The 19,543-nt window shown below is 40.5% G+C and overlaps 1 protein-coding gene and 1 long non-coding RNA gene across 15 annotated transcripts in view; one reads left to right on the top strand and one right to left on the bottom strand.

Moving 5' to 3' along the window:
* SMARCA2 (SWI/SNF related, matrix associated, actin dependent regulator of chromatin, subfamily a, member 2) overlaps positions 1-19,543 on the top strand; it is a 191,115-nt gene that overhangs the window by 137,152 nt on the left and 34,420 nt on the right. For all 14 annotated transcript variants that reach the window (XM_021064340.2, XM_021064291.2, XM_084986871.1 and 11 more), the window contains one exon: positions 17,047-17,264. In XM_021064340.2, the coding sequence (XP_020919999.2) occupies positions 17,047-17,264 (218 nt within the window). The remainder of the gene's footprint in view (positions 1-17,046; positions 17,265-19,543) is intronic.
* Positions 1,513-7,893, bottom strand: LOC146407045 (uncharacterized). Its single transcript, XR_014822427.1, has 2 exons — positions 7,468-7,893; positions 1,513-6,200 (listed from the first exon to the last, which is right to left on the bottom strand). It is a non-coding gene; the product is annotated as an uncharacterized LOC146407045 (long non-coding RNA).

Below are 19,543 nucleotides of genomic sequence, written 5' to 3'. Positions count from 1 at the left end.
TTAGTGCCATATTTCTAATGTTTTAGTGTACTAATATTCACTTCACTATGTTTTCGGTTGTCCTGTGCACGCATAACCCACAAGAAGAGGTTTGTTTGTTTTTTTGTTTTTGTCTTTTTAGGAAGTTCCCAGGCTAGGGGCCCAATCAGAGCTGTAGCCACTGGCCGCTGCCAGTAACGCAGGATCTGAGCCACATCTGTGACCTACACCATCGCCCATGGCAACACCGGATCCATTGAGTGAGGCCAGGAATCAAACCTGCGTCCTCATGGATGCTAGTCAGGTTCTGTTGCCGGAATTCGGCCCGTCTGCTGGTGCCAAACTAAACGCAGAGACAGAGTTTTGGGTAAAGGAGAAAAAAATAGTTTTATTGCTTTGCCAGGCAAAGGAGGGCCACAGCAGGCTAAATGCCTTAAAGACTGTGCCTGTGCCCCCCCACCCCCCTGTCCCCTTAGAAAGAATGGCAAGGAGTTTTATAGTAAAATGGAGAAAAACAGGTTTTCAAATAGGAATCAGGATCGGGACAAACATGCATTCTTCGTTCTTTGGAGGAATCTTAGTCATCAAAGTGGAGTCAGGAGACCTCAGCCTGATCATAGTGACGGTCTTCTGGGTTATTGCCTGGAATTATGGTACTTGCGAAAAGGGCATATTGATCAGAGATTAGAACAAACTAGGAAAGTTCCTGAAAAAGATCATGTACTAATAATCTTTAACCCACAGGCAATTATGCTCAGAGTGCCTAATCTTTAGCTTATGGGTGATGGTGTTTAGGGTGTGACTAAGTTAGGGAGAAGGACAAGGAAGGGATCTAAGCTGTTCAGTTTCAAAGTATTCATTTCAGAAAGAAGCCTAAGGGATATAACTTTTCTCTCAGGGGTATGAGGCACCTGCATCAAATTCACCCCTTGTCTTTGATACTCCTCAATCTTGAGAACAGGTATTGTGCAAGAAAGGGAATAATCATTTTGGATAGAACTGTTAATCATAAACTCAGCAAAGGAACTTGGTATTAGGGGGAGCTTAGTTTTAAATCCCCACTTTTGTTTTATATTTCCCCAAGTTTTCCAGGGAGTGGGGTGACCACCACTCTGGCTACTTCCTGCTGAAATGGGGCATAGTCCTGCCTCTCTTTGGGAAATGGGCACCAAATTAGAAATAATCCTGAGTTCCAAGTCCTGTATCTGAGTCTCGTATGATTAAGATCTCAATCCCTTGAACATTCTAGTGCAACAGACCCAGTTAGAAATAGGAGTGACAACTGGAACTTCAGTAGAAAAACTAGACCTCATTCCCTAAGAATTCAGGAGAATTAGCCACAAACCAAGTCTGGAACTGTCAATTTGGGGAGAATTGTAGCCAGGTAGCCAGTTGTCTACTTTTTGTCTAAGTACACTTTTAAATTCCAGTGTGATCTTGACATATACACAACAGGAGGTATTGGCCATTGCATACTTCCTTTTTTTTTTTTTTTTTTTTTTTGCTGCTAATATATCATCTAAAGCAATTTCATTGTCTAAAAATTTAATGGTTACAAGAAGATTCCTTGAAGCCATAAGGTTGCAGCTACCAGCAGACAACAGACATTTCTCTAAGAATGGCTGGTGGCATCCCAAGTCTGACACCGCTCAGAACATTTGCAGCAACACAAGAGCTTGTCTGAAATCACAATCCTAATGCCGGCTAGCATTGCTTTGAATGTCTGAACCATAGGTACTCCATTTTTAATAATATTTTCTTAATGGCCAAGACAGATATCATTGGTAATGATTTTAGTGCTTTTCTAGATACGAGGAGATGTAAGAATTGAGCTCATAAAATATTTCCCTGAAAATACCTGTCTGAAGACCTGTTGTGCCAGTTTTCTCAGAGCACAGAGTGCCTCACTCCTGATTTCAGCCATGAGCTCTTTCAGGGGTATTGAAGGTCGCAGCTGTGGCTCATGATTCAGTCCATGTAGGGGCAGATGGCAAGTGCCAATCTCCAGTTCATGGGGCTCCCTCACGGTCATAAATTCGACTGTAGTTTTGGGAGGCATTTCATGACCATTTTGTCCCACGGTGCTAGGAATGCTCATTCCCAGGTCTGGCAAAGTTTTTGCTGATAGGCCACTCGATGTGCTATTAGTGGTCTAGGCCTTATTACAGTAGCCAAAAGTCTCTGGACCACCTGTCTTACTAGTCTGCTATGGTCCAGGAAAATAGTCCCTCTTGTTTCATCTTCCCATATCTAGACTTATACTATTGCAATAAAGAACTGTTTCAAGTTGCCCAGTCTTAAGTATTTTTCTTGGAGGCTCAGTCACACATTTGGTAAAGTAAGGAAGACAATCAAAATACAAGCAATATAGCTAATAGAGTTATAAGTAAATATTTAAGCCAATAACTTCCTACTCCAAAACAGTTTTAGACTATATTGTCAAGACTAGGGAGCTGGTCATTTAAAGCAGCATTGGACCTCAGAGTTCAGTAGGCCAATAGCCTGGTTACTATCACTTATAATCTGTTTACTGAAATTCCTCAAGCCTTCAATGTGGCTGATTATAGGCTCCAGTCCTAATGACAGTGCAAAAATAGCTGTTAAGTTGTCGTGCTAGTGGAATACAGTTATCTTGACCCATTGGGCTCTTCTTACCAATGGTAGATTGGTTGGGGTCATCTTTAAGTTGTTAGGTATATGACCTTGAGTCTGAGGGAGTTCTAGAGTACATCCTTCTATCCATCCTAGTGGATGCCAAGGCCATAAATAAGTACTATAAATTCACTGAGTTCCATTTGGTGCAGCCCAACAAATCTCTGGTCATCAGACCCAGCCTGTTCCACACCAGCCATGATCTCCAAGGGTAATAATATGTAGACATTGTTCATAAGGCACTCAGCCTGTTTTCCTAATGTTACTTAGGCTGATCATTCTTAGTATGATTTAATCGTTCTCAACATAGAGGAACCTTTAAATTTAAATGGTCATAGCCTGGCATTAGCCACTAAATCCATCTCACAAGTGTGGGAGGTCCCTTTCTAATAAACAGGAGATTACAGTTTTTGAGATTTAGCTCATTGTTCTGACTGGGTTTGAGTGACCCCCGGGGAAAATTCATATTTATGGTCAGAATCAGAGGAGGTACCATTAATTGTCCAAGTGAGAAAAATCTCATCTAGTAATATCAATACTGGCCTGTAGAGGACTAAATTTTCTTTCTTCTAAAATAAAATTTCCTAAGGGCCATGCAATTAGAAACTTGGAGGGGAGAAATCCACCAAGGTAACCTAGAAGTACTGAATACAGGTAGTTGCCACAAACCCAACAATTTGGATTGATTTTAAAATTAGCATAAGATCATGCTCATGATGGAAAAACTTTTGATTCCTATGCAAAAGCTCAAAACGTCAAGAAAACATTATGTCATCATGTGAGTCAGATACAGCATCTCAGGCCAGCTACTTCTGATGTCATCGTCATTGTCGTCGTCGTCATCTTCTGGTCCTAGTATAGTTTCTCCTCTAAGTGAGCATTGCTTTAAGATAATTTTGAGGTCCAGCAGTCCAGTGCAGGGGCCTGGTGAGGCCCTTCCTTTTGGCTTGGAAATAGTCCTTTTCAGTGTGCACAGTCCCCTTGTGGCAGGTTCTGGGGCATCTGATTCTCATCCAAAAATAGATCACTGAGGTAAACTTTAGAAACAAGCTTAGAATGTCCTCCTAGAAGCTCAATTAAACTTTGAAACAATATAATAGCAAAGAACTATCTAGGAAGTAAGTCTTAGTGAATACTGACCACAATTAACAGAATTAGATTAACAGATTAATAGATGTCCATTGAAACATCTCTTTCTCTCTAAAATTACTCTCATTTTATCAAATATAGCCAAACCAAGACTAATTCATTTGCCAGTTAAGTCTGGTGTCAACAAACTTGGCCTGATGATTTATGTAAATATAATCTTATAAGGTTTTATAAAAATTGTCTTTGCTAGAACTTTATATTTTAGAGTAATCTCAGAGTAAACTTTTAAAAAGGCATCTCAGGCCGAGGAGAGTCATGTCAAGATCTTGTCAGAAATTTTATCTTAAAGATCAAGATGAATTCCTCCCTTTTCAAAAACCCAAAATACCTTGTGATTTCTACAGGCTACCTATAAGGTGGTCTTCCTAATTTCTCTGATAAAGCTGCTGGGAACCTAAGAGTTTCTAGACTTTGGAGGGATCAGATGGAGAGGAGAGAGAAATGTTTCAATTCTGCTTACAAAAGTATAATTTATCAAATTACTATAAGTCATAATTAGCTTAAGAGGAAGAGTTTCTTTAAGCCTGGATGACACAGATTAAAAGCCAATACTATTTCAGATAGAAACCACAAAATTATAACCATATTCACCTGTTCACTCAGTCCAAAGTAACCAATCCTTTTTGTTTAACTGTTTATGAAACCATCATCAGGTTTTCTTTCAGAATTCTTTAATTTCTTACCCAGTTCAGCATTTACGGTCTGAAAGTCAGAAACTCGTATTATTCAAAAAATTATTCCTATAGACCTTGAAGAGGAAACATTTTTGCAAAGGCATCAGAGTAAAACCATGTAACTGTCTGTAAAGTTAAGACTGAAGGCACATTTAAATCCAATTATAGTTATAATTGACAAAGAAACTTGGTTACTTTTGTGACATCATACTGTAGAATCTGGAGATGCTTATCACTCATTTGATACTGCTTTCCTGTGTTTTCCTAATTAATTTAACTCTGCCCCTCCCACCTCTGGGATGCCTCAGGGGCCTTATGAACCATCCCAAAGTTAGCAAAAGTAAAAAAAAAAAACAAAAAAAAAAAACCTTTAATTAGAATTTGATAGGAACTTCATTAAAAACATTTGGACAAATAGAATTATATGTCACTGTGGATAATACTTTTCCCAAAGTTACAAGAGATCTCAAAAGCAAACAGAGATCACGTAAAGACAAAGGACTTGACATAATCTGTTGTCAGAAGTGGTATTCCAAGAAAGAGAAGCCAAATTCAAGTTTTGCATCATCTTACTTTTAAAACGAATTTACTCAATTAAATTTATTCTAAACTTAGTCCCAGCCACGCAGAAAATTCTTTTCTCAGTGTCCACTTCCCACACACCTTGCATCACTTTCTGTTTCCATATTAGTCTGCCCCTTATTTTTCCATCCAGAGCAACAAGCTAAAGACAGACTGCCATTCTTCTTCCTTAATAAAATGTAATTCCATTCCTCATTCCGTCTTTACTGAAAGCACACACATTCTACTTTCCTAAAGTAACCATGGACTCTCTTTTATAATCTAAAAACATGTGTTTTTCTTATAAAGAACATCTCAGGGTGGCACTAAACATATTGATTAATAGTCCTAAATACCTTTAGTTTCTGTTTAGTAGCTGATGTCTCACTGTCTCATTTGACTTCTATTAAGTCTAGGTACAATAAGATATTATACTTAATGTTGATAACTGTTAACAACATGTCTGTATTAGATCAACAAACTTCAATTCTAATACAAGATATTAATTTAATATGAATATTTCCCAGTTCCCGTGAACCTAAAATTAATTCTAGCCAGTTACCTTCCATATTTTTGAGAATTTATATGTGCTTAATTTCCTTTAAGCCAATTAAGTAGAGCTCACTTGCAAATTATTTCTGATAATACTACCCGAAAGTTAAGACGTACATAATGCACATACAAACACATAGGGAGACACAACCAGAGATCTCATAAATTCATTTTCTAAACTTAGTCATGAATTAGATATCACAAGTAAAACTCACTAGTTTAAAATAACAGTTGGAATAAGTTTTAAAAAGACTTCTTTCCATTTTTTTCCATTTTCCATTCCTTCAATCTAAGGCATTAGAGATGGTCTAGATAAGATACGTCTTCCTGAGAGCCCGGGTCTCAAGGCATAGGGTAAGAAAAGCAAGTTCTCCTGGAAGGACTTACTCCCTCAAGGTCAGAATCCTGAAAAGATGCTTTCTCAAGCTTGCTTTTTTTCTTTAAAGGTTTCCAAAGGAGGAAAAGAGTCCAGCTCGTGAGAAGAAGGGGGAAAGGTCAACTAAGTCTCTTGTCCCTTACCAGATCGGGGCACTCTGGCCAGTTGTCTGAGTCAGGAGGAGACCGGGGATCAAAGGGTCCTGGTTGTGGCCACTGGGTCTGGTCTATCGGCAGATGAGCTGGTCCTCAAGTACCCTGAATAATCAGGATGTCAGTCATGGCAAAGAAGAAATATCTCACCAGTGTTTTGAATTCTGAAAAGATTTCTTTTTTATCCAATCTAGTTTTCTCTAATAACTGCATATGCAATAAAAGAGCCCATTTTGACTATTTTTAGAGCAAATTTTTTCCTTTAATAATTAAGTAGATACTTGCAAGTATAAAATTTTTACTACATAAATCTGGCTGAGGTGTAAGTTGGAAGCTGGCTTTCTGGCACTTCTCGTTTTTCTGTTTGAGACTATTTCCCATTTTAAAATTGAATGTGTCAGGGACAAAGGTTACTAGTGGCATTGATGGGCCAGTGTGCTGCTTGAGAGCTTAATTCCTCTAGGCTTTAGCCCAGAGTTGCTTCAGTTCTCTCTTACAGGTCTCAGGTCTCCCAGTGGCATCTAGGACACCATGGGTGCTCAGATCACCGAATGGCCAGTTCTTATTTGCGTCCCTGGTTGAGCATGTTTTAATTAATGAGTGGGTTTCCTTATGGGACCACTGCATGGCATGAGAACTCAGCCTCCACCAACCCCGTTAAATTTCTCAGTCACCTGAGAAAACCATAACCGGCTGGGAGGAGACTTATCCCTTTTCTTTGGAGAAATGCTCTTATGTAATATTTTCACCCTTTTCCGACAAATTCCATTAAGTCAGCCAAAGTGAGGAAAAGCATCAGATCAGCCTCTTACCAAAGCACTCAGCCCAGACCCCTCAATCTCTTCCAAATAAGCAAGCTGCGGTATCTTACTCACTGGTTCATAAATATAAGTCGACTAGTTGCTTGCAATCTTCTCCAGGGGACTACATGATGGAATTTCAGAGATGTTTCCCAGATTGGCTTTGTTTTTCCTTAGCTCACAAAACAGGCCTAGGCTAGGAACGTCTGTCAAAATCTTTTCTAGGGTACCATCAAATGGAATTAAACACTCACACACAGAACTGAAAGGAAAACGGGAATCCTCGCCAGCCAAAAGGAAGCCACAGAGTTACAAAGGGATCTCCCAAAAGGAAAATCCCCTAAACAGAAACCAAAGGTTCCCCAAATGGACAAAAGTCCAAGGGGCCTTGGAGTGCATGCCGAGGGACTTAACCAGATGCTGGCAGAGGCGTCACAATGTCCCAGATGCTACTTTTCTCCTTCCCAAAAAGGTTCCTGGAAGTGGGAAGTTCGGGTATACAGGAGGAGAGGGAAGGGAGGGAATTCCCCCAAGGCCAGTGGAGCCTTGGCAGCTGCTGGTGTGGTCCTTACCTTCCGAACACTTTTCTGGCCCCGAGTCCCAGCTTCCGAGATGACCAGTTGGGTCTGCTTGGGGCCCGGCCCTGCAGCAGAAAACTCTCAGCAATCTGGCCTCTGAAAGAGTCCTCCAACCCTCCACTCATCCAAAGGGAGGCTGGCGTGGAGAGAAACCTCAGAGCATCAGAACAAGCCAGAGAGCCCTGCGGGGCCTCCTGCCCACAGGTAGATCCCAGGCGAGCCCCCAAAATTGGTTGCCGGAATTCAGCCTCTGTCTGCCGGTGCCAAGTTGAAATGCAGAGACAGAGAGTTTGGGGTAAAGGAGAAAAAAAAAATAGTTTTATTGCTTTGCCAGGCAAAGGAGGGCCACAGCAGGCTAAATGCCTTAAAGACTGTGCCCGCCTCCCTCCCGCCCTTAGAAAGAATGGCAAGGAGTTTTATAGTAAAATGGAGAAAAACAGGTTTTCAAATAGGAATCAGGATCGGGACAAACATGCATTCTTCGTTCTTTGGAGGAATCTTAGTCATCAAAGTGGAGTCAGGAGACCTCAGCCTGATCATAGTGACGGTCTTCTGGGTTATTGCCTGGAATTATTTTACTTGCGAAAAGGGCATATTGATCAGAGATTAGAACAAACTAGGAAAGTTCCTGAAAAACATCATGTGCTAATAATCTTTAACCCACAGGCAATTATGCTCAGAGTGCCTAATCTTTAGCTTATGGGTGATGGTGTTTAGGGTGTGACTAAGTTAGGGAGAAGGACAAGGAAGGGCTCTAAGCTGTTCAGTTTCAAAGTATTCATTTCAGAAAGAAGCATAAGGGATATAATTTTTTCTCTCAGGGGTAGGAGGCGCCTGCATCAGTTCGTTAACCATTGAGCCATGGTGGGAACTCCACAAGAAGAGTTTTTAGTGCCTTGGCATAAAATTGTAAATGTCATGGAATGGTCAAAAGTTTCCCATTGATTATCAAAATGACTTCGTTCACTTTCATCTTGCATGGTCATTTTTATGGTCTCTGACTTCCATACAAAGCAAAGAAAGACTGTGTGTGTGTGTCTTTGCTGATAGTCTTCCTGAGATGTACCATGTTCTGTGTTTTTTGTTGTTATTCACCTAAGCCTAAGCATAATTTGCCCTTTTCCTGATGGTTCAGTGTCATCCTTTCTGCTATAAAGTAGGATAACGTCCCAGTTAAGGGCATAGTTTATGAAGCTAAACTTCCAGAGTTCACATCCCTAGGTCTGTGACTGACATTTTTTAATTGAAGTGTAGTTTATTTACAATATTACATTAATATCAGGTGTACAGCATAGTTATTCAGTATTTTTTTTTACAAAAGTTATTACAAGATAATGGCTATATTTCCCTGTGCTATGCAGTGTATCCTTGTTGCTTCTCTCTTTTATACAGAATAGTTTGTATCTCTTGATCCCATGCACTTCATCTCTCTGTGCCTGAGTTTCCTCATCTGTAGAGTGAGGATAACTGTACCTTGTAGGGTTTTGCTTGGGATTAAATAGGCAAATGTGTGTAAATCACGGAGCACCTGGCAGCATAGCAAACAGTGTGTGTGAGCTGCTGCTGCTGCTGTCCGTGTGATGGTGGCAGTGGTAGAAGTATTCACGAGGCCATGTATCCTAAGATTTAGTGAAATTGAGGTTCTTCCCTTCTATGTAATGGCCTCAAATTACTATGCTCTTGATTTCTTGTGATGCTTTACTTAAGTGTTCTTCTCCCTTGTAACTTGGCCACTGGTGGGCTCCTTTGCATCCACCTCAAGCAGAACAAACACCATCTTCTCAACCCCCATCTCTTGGAATTGGATGCTTTAACCACTGGGTGTACAGATCAGAGAATTGCTCTTGCAGTGGTGGTGTGCAGGCCAGGGTGAGGCTCCATTCTTTCTGGATGGTTTATCATAGAGATGCCCTGAAGAGTACCATTTATTTGGCTCAAGGACCTGCCATTCACCGTTTGTCATCATCTCCAAATGATATTATACCCCTAATTATTGTGTTTTACCTATCTATCTAGACAAAAGCATTGAATTATTCTTTGTAAGCAATGAAATGATACAATATATGCCACAGTATATAATCTACTACCTTTTTTGGGCACGTCTTCATTTATTAGTATCCCGACAATTTCCAAGTACACAGGTGGTCCAGCCCCCCCTCCCCCCGCCCCCTGCCGAGAAGCCTGCTCTTGAGCTGAGTGGATAGAGTTCTGGCCATTAGGAGTAGATAGGAACTGGATGAGGGTCCCCAGATATGAAAGCAGAGCTGTAATTCCTCAGATTCTCCGCTGTTGCTCTGAGCCTCTTCCAGGCTCCCAGGTTCTCTCAGGATCTGTGATTGATTCCTCCAAAGTTGCTAGAGCATAGCATGAGCCTTGCCTGTAAGGACAAAGGTGATAACACATTATGTCTGTAATGTGATGGGTCTGCAGGCCCAGAGGTTGGGGTACACCCCCACTAAATCTAAAAGTCAGTTTCTGAAGAGATAATTGTGCTTCCCCCCTCCCTGTCTTTTGTCTTTTTAGGGCCACACCCATGGCATATAGGGATTCCCAGGCTAGGGGGTCTAATCAGAGCTGTAGCTGCTGCCTACACCACAGCCACAACAACGCAGGATCTGAGCTGTGTCTGCGACCTACACCACAGCTCACAGCAATGCTGGATCCTTAACCCACTGAGCGAGGCCAGGGATCGAACCTGCAACCTCATTGTTCCTAGTCCAATTTGTTTCTGCTGAGCCACGGCAGAAACTCCAACAATTGTGCTTAATATGCCGCCAAGGTACATAGTTGATCTTGTGGCTGAAATAATTTTTATAGTCCTTATACTTTTTATTCCCAACCTCACATTTTTTTTAACCTTAATAATGTACTAGTTTACCTCTTTCCCCTCCTCCTCCAGGTTGCTCTGTGTACCTTCCTGATGCCATTAGGGTGAAAAAAAAGCACTTGGTTTATCTTTGCACAAGTGATCTAAAGTTGTCAAAAAAGAAACTGAAAAGCTCTCGGTACCAGAAAGTCAGTTAAACTGAGGCTCCATTTACCACCCCTTAAGGGCCAGCCTTGTACACTTCTGTGCCCACCTGGAGAGAGCTGAGGATATAGCTGGCATCCAAGTTCCCCAACAAATGAGTGAAATAAAAAAGGAGGGTCTGGGCAGTTCCCACAGTGGCTCAGTGGGTTGAGAACCTGACTAGTATCCTGGAGGATGTGGATTCCATCCTTGGCCTTGTTCAGTGGGTTAAGGGTCCGGTTTTGCCATGAGCTGTGAATGTAGGTTGTGAATGCAGCTCGGGTCTGCCGTGGCTGTGGCTGTGGCTGTGGCATAGGCCAATGGCTGCAGCTCCAATTCAACCCCTAGTCTGGGAATGTCCACATGCCACAGTTAGGGCCCTAAAAAAATAAATATGTACATATATACATACATAAATTAGGAAGTTCTGTTAAGGTAATTCATCAATTAATTGCATCCCAGGGAAAAAATTTAAGAATTATGCTAAAATCCTTAGCCTTCAGTTTAACTTGTTCCTTTTCTTGAGGGTTTGAGGCATTTGTTAACAGAAGTATAAAGCATGTAGAATAGGTATGTCCTGTATACAGGTATTTTCTTACATCATGGATATTTACTTACTAACACCAAATGAATACTTAAGGATTTTTGAAAGGCTTCTTTCTAATCATTGGCTAGGACAAGACCAAACGTGCTTCTTGTTGAAATACTGTAAGGTTTGAGTTTGGAAGGAAAGCTAGCAGGATTTCACTAGCATTGTGTGTTGAGCTGTTAGGAACAGGTATGAACCTGCTGTTGTTGAGGATTTTTCTTTAAAGAATTTCATTCCTTTTTCAGGGACTTTTTTATTGTGGTTAAAAAAACATAGAACATAAAATTGATGGTTTTAACCATTATAAGTGTACATTTCAGCACACTGTTGTATAACTATCACCCTTCTTCACTCCAGAACTTTCTCATCATCTCCAAGTGAGATTCTTACTCATTTATCAGTAACTCCCCTTATTCCTGTCCACTCCACCCCTGGGAAGCGCTGTTCTCCTTTCTCATATAAGTGGAATCATGCAATATTTGTCTCTTTGTGTCCTGCTTATTTCATCTCTGGGAATTTGAGTTTATGTGTACTTTTCTAACAGGTTGCTTTGGGGGAGTGGTAATCATTGACCTCAAAAATAAAACAATTATTTTACCAGCAAAAATGAGCTTGCTTGGGAACAGCAGAGAATTGCAATTCAGGACAGGCATGCTGTAAAAAAGACCGTAAGCAAGTCTAATAAACAAAGAAGAGGAACGTTATTTTTGTTCCAAGGAAAAGGAGGAAGTTGGGAGGGATTGTTTTGAATAAAATTCCAGTGGAGAAAAGGGAGATAATGGTTTCTCACTGGCTGAGTTGCTGGGGAAGTGGATTTCTTGTAGGAGATGAAATGTACAGTTGACCCTTGAACAAAGCAGAGGTTAGGAACGATGACTTTCCCCGTGGTCAAAATTCTACATGTAACTTAGAGTCAACCCCCCACACCTGCATGTCCTCTGCACACAACCAGAGACGCAACTAACTGCAAATCATGTAGTGCTGTAGTATTTACTATTGAAAAACATCAGTCTGTAAGTGGACACACACGGTTCAAACCCATGTTGTTCAAAGGTCAACCATACATCTGTTCCTGGTGACTCCTGAGAATGCTTTCCTGTTGATGGTTCTTTCCTTGGGGTCTGTAATTGACAATCCCTCCTATAATTGTTGTGAAGAGATGTTTTGTGAGAGCTCCCTCTTCTGGCTGCCTGAGTCCATGAGGCTTCATGAGGCTTCCCTTCGTTAATTTTCACATAATAATCAAAAACTTAGAATTATCCAATTTCAGCCCTGGGTCTGAAATTCGGTATCCCAAAGCGCCGCAGTCTTTATTTAAACGAGTGACTATAATGATGTGGCCTTTTGAACAAGAGCTCCACATTCAGGTTTTTTTTTGGTGTTAAATATTCCTATTACAGGAAATTTTCTCATGCATGAAATCTTATATTTTCTTAAAAATTCCACTTTGGGCTTGTTGCTGCTGTTGCTACTGCTCTGGTTGTTTGGAGGTATCATTACCTGTATTATTTGCTTCCAGGTCATAGCAGGGCTTGAGGGAGGTTTAAGTCTCTGATACTGGAATTGAGTTTAGTGATGTGTGAGTGGTCTGCAGGGCACACTAGAATTGACATGTAATTGGCAGCAGTCCTCACTCTTTACTGCTTCGCCCTCAATTCTGTAACCTCTACCCCCAGCAGCATCCTAAGGTCTTCTCTGGAACCCAAGTCCTAAGGGAGGAGGATCCCCAGAGAGAGAGACAGAGACAGATACAGAGACCTTGTCATGGAGGTGGAAATGTGATATTGAAGTATCAGAGTCAAATTAGAATACTAAATTTCCCATTTCATATCCAAGAAATTTCCCATGCATTGTCTAGATGCCTTTCGAATTGCTCCTTTCAGTTTTTCTTAAGATGCTCTGTTCCAATGCAAGGGCTGTGCCATACTGCTGGGTGGATTCGGAGATGCTGAGTGGAAAAGACAAGCACAGTGAAACAATGCACCCTGAGTTGGCTTGTGGCTTTTGTTTGCTCGTCCCTGTTTACCTCTTCACAGTCATGGATTCGTTCTGCTGCTGCGTGGTATTGTGGAGTTATGTACGAGAGCACCTCGCTCCACCCCGGGTTGAGAAGAGTGAGGATAATGTATACTTTCTGGACTGTCCATCTTTCACTGGAGGACGTAACGTGTATCAGGATGACAGAGAGGGGCACGGCTGGACCCACGTGCGGCTGATTCCTGGGTCTGCCATGTGCTTTGCAAGCTACAAAGTGTTTCCTTTAAAACAGCTAATCCTGCACGACCATGACTGACCGGCTCCTGCGTTTTGTTATCAGAGCCCACATGCTGCTTTCTCAACTAATTGGTTAAAGAGCCACTCTGTATCTCATCCTGGCACATCCTGTGTCATGATCATGTATTCTTTAAAAAAAAAAAAAAAATCGAGAGAAAGAAAAAGATGCGGTGGGGGGGAGGTGGCGGTGGTGGGGTGGGGGGGGTGGAGAAGGTTGCCATCCAGTGGAGGAACGAGTAGTTCCCAGCTTCATTCAGGAAAAACGCAGGCTGAAATTATGCTTAACTATTTTAACTTGGCTGGGGATTTTTATCACCAGAAGGGTTTTTTCTTAGTGACACGGGGAGCCAAATGGGTGCCGTGTGCCTTTAAGGAAAGAAGTGCCTCACCAAACTTCGCTAGTTGTGTCTCACCGTTTGGGTAGGGAAGGAAAGTGTTAATTTCTTATTTGTACACTTTTTTTCCCCCGACTTCCTTCCTATTCACTTCATTAAATCTAGAGGCAGTTCAGCATGGGAGCCGTCTGTATGTTGAATTAGGGCTCGCACTCTTGGGCAACACGTCACCAGTCGGAAACTGGGGGTTTGCTTCTGTGATTTATTTCAATATTGTGCTGGTAAAAGGTTTGGAAGGGAATTCTTTTTGGGGTAGTGCTGGAGCATTGTGTAGCAAGTTTTGTGTGTGTGTCACTCGCCCCTAGCCCTTAGTGGTGTCAGTTTAAGCCAGTTTAATAAATGATTTTTTTTTTTAAAGAGAAGAACAGTTTTAAATTTGCCATGAATAATTTTACTTACAGGCAGGAGTAATCTGACTCCCCCCTCTAAGTGCGAAAAGCACCGGGAAATATTTAGTGCATTGATTTCCATTAGAAAAAGACCCTTAGAAATCCCTGAACATAAAGCACTGCATATGGATGTGTTTGGGGTCTTTGGGGAGGAGGGAAGATGTTTTGTAGCTCTCTGCATTCCTGCATAAAACCTTAATTTAAGGGGAATAATGGTCAGTACTTTGTGTGTTTCCTTGTGATTCCAAAACCTAAATTTAATAAGAATCTGCACGTATTAGCAATTGTAATAAAAATCGTTTCACTAGTTCTTTTTGCAGTTTAATTTGTTTCGCTTCTTAGTTACTCACAGATTTAGAGATTTAAAAGTCCAAATATCACAAGCTTATGCTTTGTTCCTTTTTTTGCAAAATTAAGGGGGGTAAGAGTAGAAATATTCTCTTCACAACTTCCCCCCTCTTCATTTATCCCACTGAAAAGAAAAACAATGAAAAATTTTACAGCATGAAACTGAAAGTGAAGTGTCAGAGTTGTTCGGGATTTTCTTTAAAGAGAATAACATATTGTATTAAAATATTCGAACTTGAGAACCTGCACATTGCTTTTCCTTAGCATGCATTTAATGAAAAAAAAATTTTTTTATCCAAAATAATCATCTTAGACTGCTCCAAAACCATGCAGCCTATTTTTTAAAGCATTAAAATGAGCTTTAAAATACCCCAAAAAAGCTTACCTTGTTTTAATTTTTTCAAATCAATTTGAATATTAATTTGTATTCTTATTGGCTTAATTGTTAAAATGAGAATAAGAACCAGAAACCACCTGAGCTAAAAATCTCTAATTCTGCTGCCTGGAATAATAAGGGGGGAAAAATATGATAAGTAGTTGTCAATATTAAAACAGGCTGAAGGAGGAAGGCTTCGGGCCTTGTAGTAGGTAGAATGAAACAGCAGATTTGAGTATCCACAATCCTTTCAGTATTAAATTTTCAGTAAAATAAAATTACTTGTATATGAAAACATAGCCTTTCCCCAGCTCTCTTTTTTTTCCTGATCAGCTGATGAAGAGACTAGCAGCTCGCTGCTTTGCTGGCTTGTTAATTTTATCCCCACTAACTGTGATTTCCGATAGCCGGCCTGCTGATAGTGGTAAGGTAAATATCCTTTTTCGTTGCCGTATTGAAGATTCAGTAGCAGTACATGCCAGGCATGTGTAGGTGTGTACCACATCAAAAGCCGGTGTTCTCCGTATTTCTGTGTGTAACTGGGTGCTTGAGGAGAGCAGTGCCATTAACTGTTGACAGCCTCGCATGCTGTATTTATTATTAGCATGTTCAGCCTCCAAGATTTGGGGGACAATTTCCTTTCCTTAATCTTTGCTTTAGCTGCAGTGTGTTTAGCTGGATAGTGGGTGTCCTGCTTTTGAGGCAAATGAATATTAAGGAAATAATGTGGAGCTTTTTTTCTTTTCTTTTCTTTTCTTTTTTCTTTTTCCTCATAACTCATCAGACCTCGCCTCCTTCATAGTGGTTATCTGAACACTGTAGGATCGTGATGGAAATTGTCTTTTGATTATTAAGGCCTAGGCTCCAAGTGTCCCTTAGGATTCTGTCTGGGTGCATGTTGCTTCTCTGGGTTTGCACATAGGAAGATGCATAGAAAACATTTTTTTTTTTTTCCTAATCCCACTGGCATTTTTAACATGCCAGGTTGTTTTGTGTTCTGCACCAGCTTTTCTTCACAAAACCTTTCTTTTTCAGAAGGCATTGTACACAAGTGAAAGAAATTATGTCTGAGCTGTAATCACTCTTTATATTGATTGTTATACTCACATGATCATAAATATTAGCCATGTTTGGTGCTGTGGAGAAATGAAGGTAATTGCCTTATGATTAGAGCTCTTTCAGCTACGAGAAAGGATTGATTAGCATTTGCATACTGGAGGCAATATTGAGAGGCAGGGGGAACAAATAACAACATCAGTTACTTTGTGTGAGAAACCAATCCTGAAACGTAATTTAAAGGTCTTTTTCAAAATTTTCTTTTCCATGGTCACATTTTCTCTTATCTATTGTTTTTTTTTTTTTCTTTGCAGTTTTTTTTTTCCCTTTATTTTTCTTAAGTTTTAAGATATACCAGGAAAATAAAAAGTTTAAACTTCTGGGTCTGTCACATGGATCTTTTAGCCATTTATGAACAGGTTTCTTTTTATACCTGGTTGTTTTTATAGCTATTTTATTATCTCTCTGCATTAGTGCTGCTGGCTCTGGTTTAAAGCAAGCGTTTGCAGGTAATTGGAAAAGTGTTTTTTGTTTGTGAGTGTGTGTGTTCTTTATCGGATGATTTAAGTGCGTTTACCCAGGAATGTGGCTTTGTACTGCCCGTTGCCTTGTTTACTAATTGCTACATTAGAACAAAATCTGGATGGAGTTTTGATTTATGTTGTGAATCATGAAAAATCCTTGAAGAAGAAAAGGTCAAAGCTTATATGATTGTAAAGGTATATTCTTAGGGAATTTTTGTCTTCACTCACCCCCCCCGCCTTTTTTTTGGTTTACCTTTTATCCTCTTTCAATAATGAGATAATAAAGGTCTTTTTCTTTTCCTGAGCTAATATGTCCTTTGGTTTTACTTATCTTCAAATACTTAAATGTACATCTTTTTATATTTATCATATTCTTTGCTGTGTTTTGGGCCTTCAGCATATTTTGCTCATGAAATAGACTTGAGTTAAAGATGCATTTATCCAACATGGTGGGCTTCTATTTTTCTTCTTACTCTACTGATTACTGTGAACTATTTTTTTTTTTTGGTCAGTTTCATTTTATTCTAATTATGGAAATTGTTGTTTTGTTTTGTTTTGTTTTTTCCTTTTTGGTACTGTCTTGAATTTTTCTCCTTCATTCCCTATTAACAGGCCATTGAAGACGGCAATTTGGAAGAAATGGAAGAGGAAGTACGGCTTAAGAAGCGAAAAAGACGAAGAAATGTGGATAAAGATCCGGCAAAAGAAGATGTGGAAAAGGCCAAGAAGAGGAGAGGTCGCCCCCCAGCTGAGAAACTATCACCAAATCCCCCTAAGCTGACCAAGCAAATGAACGCTATCATTGATACTGTGATCAACTACAAAGACAGGTGAGCCTTTCCTTCTGTCACGGAGACCACAAGTGAGCTTCCTGCAGAGCAAGATCTATCATGGTGTCCTTGGGGGTTCTCAGGCCCTTTCTACTTCCTGTCTCATGGCTTTTGCTCCCAAGGTATCCGTAAACCTGTCCTCTGTTCAGAGAGGCTGCTCTTGCTATTTTGAATGATGCCTTACCAGGTATTAAGAGATTTGGAAGCAGTAGTTTAGATGACAAAATCAAAAGAACAGATGGAAGCTGGAGAAGAATCCTTAAGGATTTCTGAAATAACATCCTTCATGTGGAAGGACAGGAATGAGAGAGTGAAATTAATCCTTTTGGGTTGGGTTGTTAGAGGAAAAAATGAGTCCTAGGGTATTTAAAGTGAATATTTCATGCTAAGACTTTGTTTTCAACCAAATAGACGCTTTCGAAAAAAATGCCATTCCTTCTCTCCTTGCAGCACATTTGAGTTTCTGAGTACTTTGGAGCCATCTCCTTCTTCCTAGTAACCCTCCCTAGACAGGATGGTGTTTCAGCAAATGTACCTCTTTTTCATGGAACTTTTGAAGGTGATGTGAGCATTTTAAACAAGGAACAATTATTGGGAAACTGAAGTAAAGATGTTTTAGTGTGTCAGTAGCCCTGTATAGTCGATAAACTAGTTAGGTGACATTTTGGTTAGTTGATTTGATTTCTACCTGATAATCAGGTGGTGCAGTTTTAATAGAAAGATCACATCTCATTTCAGTTGAAACATTGGTAGGGGGAAAATAAATCCCACATTTATTTCTCTCAGTTACAGAGTGGTATGAATCAGCTTTTAGTCACCAGAAATTTTTGACATTAGCTGGTGTATGCAACCTGGAATTGTTTACCACAAATAAGTTGTGATTTTAGTTTCTCATTGTGACTTTTGTGCATGTTTTATACAGGAAAGCAAACCTCATTATAAAGATTAAGTAGTATAAAAAGCAAGAAACTTACAATCATTTTTTGATAAGTCTGTTTTTATTTTCTAAAAGTTTTCAGAAATGGCGAAAGGGGAATAGGAGCAGATAATGCATGAAAGGGTCAGAATTTCTTATTACTCTTCACCCTAACCAGGTCTCTTTGGTTCTTTGCATATTCTTTTCACTATTTTCCTTTTTTTTTTTTTTTAAAATCTCTGCAAATTCTGACTGGCCACAAAGGGTAGCCCCATTACATTAGGTTTGGATAAGCTGTTCCTTGACACAGGGGAATGACAGCAATTCCGGAAAGAAAATTTGGCCATGAGTTCATTGTTTGCCCAGATGAACACGCAAACTTCCTTGTAAACCAAGAATTGGTAACTTTCTCTGTCAAGTTTCTGTTTCTCCCCAGCTGTACTGGTAGTTCGGCTGGAATTTTTTCCAGGAAGCCAGCTTGGACAATAACATCTTCTTTTATCAGCCCCGGGTATAAAGAAGAATAAGTAGAGGGCATCAGTTTACATATACCTCTTAGCTTTTTTGCCTTTGGTCTCGGGAGAGGGAAACAGTCTATGGCTTGGACCAGGTGTGCCTGGATATAGAACAGGCACTATGTTCATTACCTGCTGAGTGAGTCTAGGACCACTGCCACACTGAGAAGAGCCAAGGATGTCCTTAGAGGCTTAGAAGTGTGGCCTTTTATTCCAGGTGATGGCTGTCTCCTCCTTTAATGTTATAAAAGGGGTCACCAGCCGGTGGACCGCATATGGCCAACAGATTATTCTAGTTCATGTTTCTTTTTCTTATTTTTCTCCCCCCCCCCCCCCGCAAGCAAACACATACGGCTGGAGAGGTTTGTTATAACATGTCAGGGTCCCCTCCTCCCCACACCCCAACTTGTAGGAAAAACCTTAAAAATCTGCCTGGCCTTTCCTAAGGTAACATTAGAAGTGAAGAAGTGACCACACATTGTGTGCAGACTGTCCTGCTTTAGGTGGCCACCACCCAGTGCTCACTGTCATCACTCTAGTATGAACGGTCAGTTGCCATTGACCATAATTTTCACACCTGGCCCACTTCTCTCCTTTGTATCACCTACTGGCTCCATGGCCCTTTTGGTTTGTGATTTCCTGATGCACAGGACTATGGGCTCAAGACTTGTCTAGAAACCAGCCCCAAATACAGGGTTGTATGAAGTCATGTCCCTTAAACCTCAGCTAAGCATAGCATAGTAGGTTAGGGCATAAGCGCTTGTCCTGTCCTGGTTTAACTACCTGCTCTGGAATCCCAACTCCAGCATTTACTACCTGTGGGGCAGCTGGGCAATTTACTTAACCTC

The sequence above is a fragment of the Sus scrofa genome, chromosome 1 (assembly GCF_054392235.1).
Source record: "Sus scrofa isolate SSC_HxYL_T2T_F1_AM1 chromosome 1, Sscrofa_HxYL_maternal_Yorkshire_Landrace_v2.0, whole genome shotgun sequence".
NCBI lineage: Eukaryota > Metazoa > Chordata > Mammalia > Artiodactyla > Suidae > Sus > Sus scrofa.
The sequence above is the reverse complement of the archived record's forward strand: the minus strand, read 5'-3'. Positions and strand labels throughout refer to the sequence as shown.